This window comes from Abramis brama (assembly GCF_963993115.1).
Source record: "Abramis brama genome assembly, chromosome: 13".
Lineage (NCBI taxonomy): Eukaryota > Metazoa > Chordata > Actinopteri > Cypriniformes > Leuciscidae > Abramis > Abramis brama.
In genome coordinates this window covers 23,805,739-23,811,825 of record NC_139975.1, presented here as the reverse complement: position 1 = coordinate 23,811,825, position 6,087 = coordinate 23,805,739, and the positions used below count along the sequence as shown (strand labels likewise).

The following is a 6,087-nucleotide window of genomic DNA, read 5'->3' as shown; positions in this document are numbered from 1 at the left end:
TGGCTATAATTCCGAATGCTTGAACATGTATGTTATAATTATTCATATGTATGCACTGTATGTATGCAGTGTCATAACTACATCTCTGACGTTTATAACAAACCAAACCGTTTGAAAATCGGTAGCAAATTGAGCAAGTTATGGTTATTTAAAAGTACATGCACCATTAAACGAGTGAGCGAGCACACTGTGGCAAGATGGCCGCCACGTGCGGACGTCGACCTCCATTGGCCAGCAGCGAGCACGAGACATCTAGCCTTTATATATGATATCTATGGATCCACCGGTCTAAAAAAAATATTATGAATGAAAAAAAAAAAAAATCCAAACAAGCAGTTGCAGCAGGAGCAATGAAACAAACTTCCCATGCAGATCGACAACAAATGCCATCAAGACAGCCACTACGACCACACCACGAAAGGCTTGTGGCAGTTCGTTCACAACCACCACACAGCATTAACAAGTGTACAAGACTGTAAAAAACAACCGATGTACGTACGCTCAACGGCTAATAATACCCATAATGCACTGTGAGGGTTGCGCCAAATAAATTCCTGTGTCTCGCCAGAAGATGGCGCCTGCAGATGAATTATCCATCCATCCATTTTCCAAACCGCAGGCCCAATGTGGCTGCTGGCAATATCATACAGGAATAAATTCCTTTTTAATTGATTATTAAATTGTTTAATTAAGGCTTAAACATGCTAGTTTCCATGTCCACAGTGTTTAAGATTTATATTTCTACTGAAGGTGCCAGTTTGCTAAGTTTCAAATAATTAGCCTATTAAACAACAAGCACAAACTATGCAAATGCGACAGCCCTTCCGGCACACTCACTGTCCGGATTTACTCACTCGTTTTCATTCACTCCTTCAAGGGGACTAATGTAGGGAATAATAGTGAATGAGGGTATAGAGGGCGATTTAGAACACAGCTTACTATTGCGTTCCTGAATGAATCAGTGTTTTGAACAAATCATTGGAGTGAATGGCTCAACGACTCAGTCTTAAAGACAGTTGCCACCTACTGGCGTAACGATGTACCCCTGCAGAAAGAGTCATTGAAAATCTCCACCACTAATACTGTACACTGACAGTCTGTCTGAATTGAACAAAAACAGAGAAGAGGTATAATACAAACAGTAAGCTGAATTCGGAGTAGGGCCTTGCATACTAGCCTATTCTTACTATTTCTGCCATTGCTTTAATTGAGGAAATAGTACGGAAGTCCGCTCAGACCAGATTCGAGAAAATGAAGGTTACTGTTGTATAATAATGTAGCATGAGATCTGAAACTTAATGCATCCATATCAATATGTGTCATATCATAAAAATATAAAGCAGACCACTGGGGCAAAGAACAAGTGAACAAAATCATAAACTTACTGAGAGCACCATCAAGGAAAAAAAGGATCAGGATCCAGTTATTCAACAACAGGTCACACAGGTTTTGTGGTCTATATAGGCTAGGCTACTGTAGGAAAAACATCAAAATTCAAGAAAAAATATCAGAGTTCACTGACTAATTGGAAATTAAACAGCCCTATAGAACAGTCTGCCTATCAAGAACACGGCTGTAATCAGAGTCTTCCTTTGAGTCAAGATTAGTGACGGCCAAATCCTCCTAACCTCGACCAAAATGATCAACAGTATTCAGGCACTAACCCCCTCAATGCCTGCGAGAGACGTTCTGACTCACAGCAAATTGGTGTATACCTCCATCTAGTGGGCTAAACTCCTAAATACACGTTCTCTTCACAGAGCGCACGAATTAAGGTCCCTGTGTTCCCGGTCTAAAACATGGTGTCAAACTCAGTTCCTGGAGGACCACAGCCCTGCAAAGTTTAGCTTCATCCCTAATTAACTGCACCTGATCCAGGTAACCAATTCCTTCAAACTACAGCTATGTGTGTTGGCGCAGGGTTGGAACTAAACATTAAAATGATATATCTTTCCAGAAAGTTTATATCATTTAATTTTGAAAATATTCTTTCTATTTTTAATGCATTTTTTGTTTTTTTTAATGTGCCTTTAAATTACTAGATTGTATCAATAAATAATATAATTTAAGCGCATTATCCACATTCTTTCAAGATAAATTTAAAATAACTCTTCAATACATGCACAACCAGCTCAAAATATCTCACATGGGGTCAATTTGGGTGTCTCTGACAACCTCTTGTGAAACAAAAAAACCAAAAACATTATATTTCATGGCTCATGCCACTAGATGGCCTTAAAGCTCTATTTGGAGCAAATGAGCTGTTCCACTGGGTCCTAAAGTCAATTCTTGAGTTTATCTTTTCAGTATGCATTCAGATACACATGTAGACATTATAAAATAATTTTTTGATAACATTTAGTTAAAAAACATTTAAGCATTTTTTACATTTTCTATGTATACTGAAGCATTCCTCACATTCCATTTATTCCTAAGAGGGTCAAATTGAACCACGAGGGAAGGATTCGTTACTTTTTTTTTTATTACAACCACATTAACTCCTCGAATCCAGTCAATTCTTTTGTGTGTATTCATGGTTCAAGTGCGACTAAAGTCCCTAGGTATTGGACCACTGCAATGAACACTCAATTTAAAAAAAATGAGTTTCGGGTCAAAATGACCCGAGGGAAGTATGAGTGCCACAGTGATTACTCTTTAGGGAACGGTGTTGTCTTACTATAATACTGGAAAAGGAACAATCATTTTAACAGAGAAAAAAAATTACACTCTATCTTATTTGACCATCAAACGACTGATTCTTTTCTTCTCTTTTTTTGAACTCGATACTGGTTTCAGTTTTTGAACCTGAAGTTCAAATTTACCAGGTAAAAAAAAAAAAAAAAAGCTTACACAAAAAAGAATCACAAAAAGTCCAACCCGGTATTTCATTACAATTTTAATTCAACATTCACTGTAAGTTAATCACCACTCTCTAATTCATATTTAACAAAACATTATTAGAAAATGCACCGCATAACCACCAGTCCTCTGATTAGTGGTGCTAACATGACACTTCTTGCACAAGCTCAGTTACATTGTTCACTGGAGATTCCTAAATCTGCTTGTACCTTTATAAAACAGCATGTGACGAACGGGGGCGAGACAGAACGAGGTTGAAAATTCATTAACACTGCTTAGCTTTTCCTTTGGAAAATCTATAGACCTCGCTCTCTCTGAGTAAGAAATCTAAAAAAAAAACCCAAACAAACAAAAATGGTACACATAAAACAATACAGTAGTAATGGGTGTAATATATTTGCATTTAATATTTTAGTAAAGGACGGTTATGACGGAATACTACGTCAGTATGAAGTGCTTTGCACCAGAGATGCGGTGACCTGTATCACCTGCCGATGCTGGGACAATGGGAATGCATGTGGAGTTTAACTGTACAAGTAAAACAGATTTAGAGCAGGTAACTATCATAGTTACTACAATAGCTTTACTGCATGACCGCAGCATGTCACAAGTTCACATTTAACTTTTCCATGCAGTCATGCAAACAATTCACTCGGATGAGTTGCAGCTTGTAAACCAGAGCCACACCGATGAGCTTTCCACGTCTTTCTCTGATGGACCAAAGCAAAAAAACAAAAAAACATAAAACACCCAAAGTACAAAATATCAGCCCATCCCACTGGAAGCTCTGTCCTTGAAATCTGCAGGCGAGTTCTCTGAGGTCCGTTAGGAAGCAGTTCCTTTTTTTCTTTTTCTTTTTTTGCCACCAGAGCACAGGAAGCTGGCTCACCACTTCCTGTGATAGAGAGTCTAGACAGTCCTCCCCTGATTGGCTACACAGGCTCATTTCAGCCCTCCTGCTTCTCCAGCAAAAAGTCTCTGCGCTCACACTTCACAATAGACATGCAATACACAGACCAAATTAATTCTTAAGGTTAGGTTGTACATTTATATAGATTTATACATATTTATATAATTCATATATTTTCAGGAATGTTAATCTGTGTGTTTTTGTTTGACGATACAAAAATTACTTTTCATCTGACACATATCAGCAACATCATAAAAACAGTCTCTTTCTTTTTTAAAAAAAAAAAACATCCCTTAATAAAAATAAGTTCTATTTGTGTTTTGTTTTATTTTACAATATATTTTCTTTTCCGCTCCATCTTCCGCTCTATTATTACAATAGGCACTTTGTGCAGCCGCACTCCACGGTGGTCTCGATCTCCTCGGAAAAGGACGATCCGTCGGAGCACTTGAAGCTGATCTTCCGTCTCCGGCTCTTGGTGGGGGCGCAGCACAGGCCCGAGTGGCAGGCGTGAGGACACTCCACCCGGGGGATTTTACTGGTGGAGGTGCAGTTTTTATGACCCATGTGACGCTTGAGGAGCTCGCGAACCATCTCTCCTTGGCACGTCAGCTCTGTGTGGAGGAGGGGACAAGAGGACAGGCCATCAGATAAAGCATTTATATAATATATTAATAAACATAAGGACTTTCAGGTCACATATTGACTTGTTGCTTCACTCTTCTGGAACGGCATTTGCAATGCATTTAACTGAGCCTGGGGTCTCTTATGCTCCCCAAGGCTGCATTTATTTGATCTAAAATATAGTAATATTGTGAAATATCATTACAATTTCAAATAACTGTTTTCTATTTTAATATATTTTGAAGTGGAATTTATTCTTGTGATGACAAAGCTGAATTTTCAGCATCATTACTCACTGACAGTCTTCAGTGTCACACGATTCTTCAGAAATCATAATAATATGCTGATTTGCTGCTCAAGAAACATATCTTATGATCAATGTAAAATATAGTGCTGCTTAATATTTTTGTGAAAACCATGAGATATTTTTTCGTGGATTCTTTTTAAATAGAAAGTTCAAAAGTACAGCATTTATTTGAAATTGATTTTTTTGTAACAGTGTGAGTCTTTGTCACTTATGACGCACTTAATGCATTCCCGTTGAATAAAAGTAGTAGGCTAATTTCTTTCTTTTCTTTTTTTTGACTTTTTAACAGTAGAGAATATGCAGTATTTATCTATTTTGATATTATTTATCTCATGGAGATCTTATGGAGAACCACGTAAAAATGATGCTTATTATTGTTGCGCTCTTTTGAAACAAGATATTATTGTATGTGATGTTATTGTAATATTCTTCACCACCCAATAAAGTTTGAATGAAAATGGTGATCTGAAAAGTAGAGTGACCTACATTATTAAATTCTTAAGATTATGAGAACAGTAACAGTAATAAAGTATTTCAGTGTGGATCATCACATCAACAAACCAAAAGAATATAACAAAAGAAAAGATAGATAACAGTGTAAACACAACCTCGCTGGAAGCATTTTTGTCCCTGTAAAATAACGTGCACTGGTGAATTGTGCACAGTAGGACCAGAAACATTTATTAACGTTCTTGTTTTTAAGTGGTATAAGTAGCAAGCTTTTAAATTCAGATCAAGAATAATGCATATGTTTTGCAGTGCAGTGTCTCACCAGTTTCACAGGTCGGCCCGCTGTACCCAGGCTGGCAGTGGCACACCGGCTCTCCGCTCTCCGTCGCTCTGCACTCTCCGTGCACACAGTGCTGCCCCTTACATGCGGCGGACTCCTCCCGTCTGTCGCAGGACTGGCCAGAGTATCCATCTGCACATGAGCAGCTGTATGAGGAGCCTTTAGGCACACACACACCATGCACACACCTGCACGGGAAGAGATAGGGTATTACTGCCTGATACAAGCACAACAGTGAGTGTTTGTGTACATGCGTGTTTGTGTACCTGCTGCTCTGACAGGGGCTCTGAGAGGTAATCTGTTCACACAGTGGGCCGTTGTGGCCGGTGGGACACTCGCAGGACACCCCTGTCTCTCCTCTCTGTCTGCAGGCCCCCTGAACACAAACGCTGCAGGAGTGACAGCCCGGCAGGACGCCATCAACCCCTGCCGGTCCACCGCCGAGGTCTTGGGGTTCCCCATTGAGCCGTACGTCATGAATACAGCCGTTAAAGGACTGGAATGGACGGTCTGGACCCGGTCGCAGGCCTGCCGTGTCAATCAGAGAGGGAACCCCTAAAATATGAACAACAGGCAAATATTAACACACTCATACAA

The 6,087-nt window shown here is 39.3% G+C and overlaps 1 protein-coding gene across 1 annotated transcript in view; it reads right to left on the bottom strand.

The window, feature by feature from the left end:
* Positions 1-2,876: 2,876 nt before the first annotated feature.
* Positions 2,877-6,087, bottom strand: part of LOC311094587 (slit homolog 3 protein-like) — a 55,112-nt gene continuing 51,901 nt past the window's right edge. Inside the window, exons 27-29 of the mRNA XM_084132643.1 lie at positions 5,757-6,045; positions 5,473-5,678; positions 2,877-4,383 (exon numbers count right to left, since the gene is read on the bottom strand). Of these exons, the coding sequence (XP_083988769.1) occupies positions 4,142-4,383; positions 5,473-5,678; positions 5,757-6,045 (737 nt within the window). The 3' untranslated portion in view covers positions 2,877-4,141. The remainder of the gene's footprint in view (positions 4,384-5,472; positions 5,679-5,756; positions 6,046-6,087) is intronic.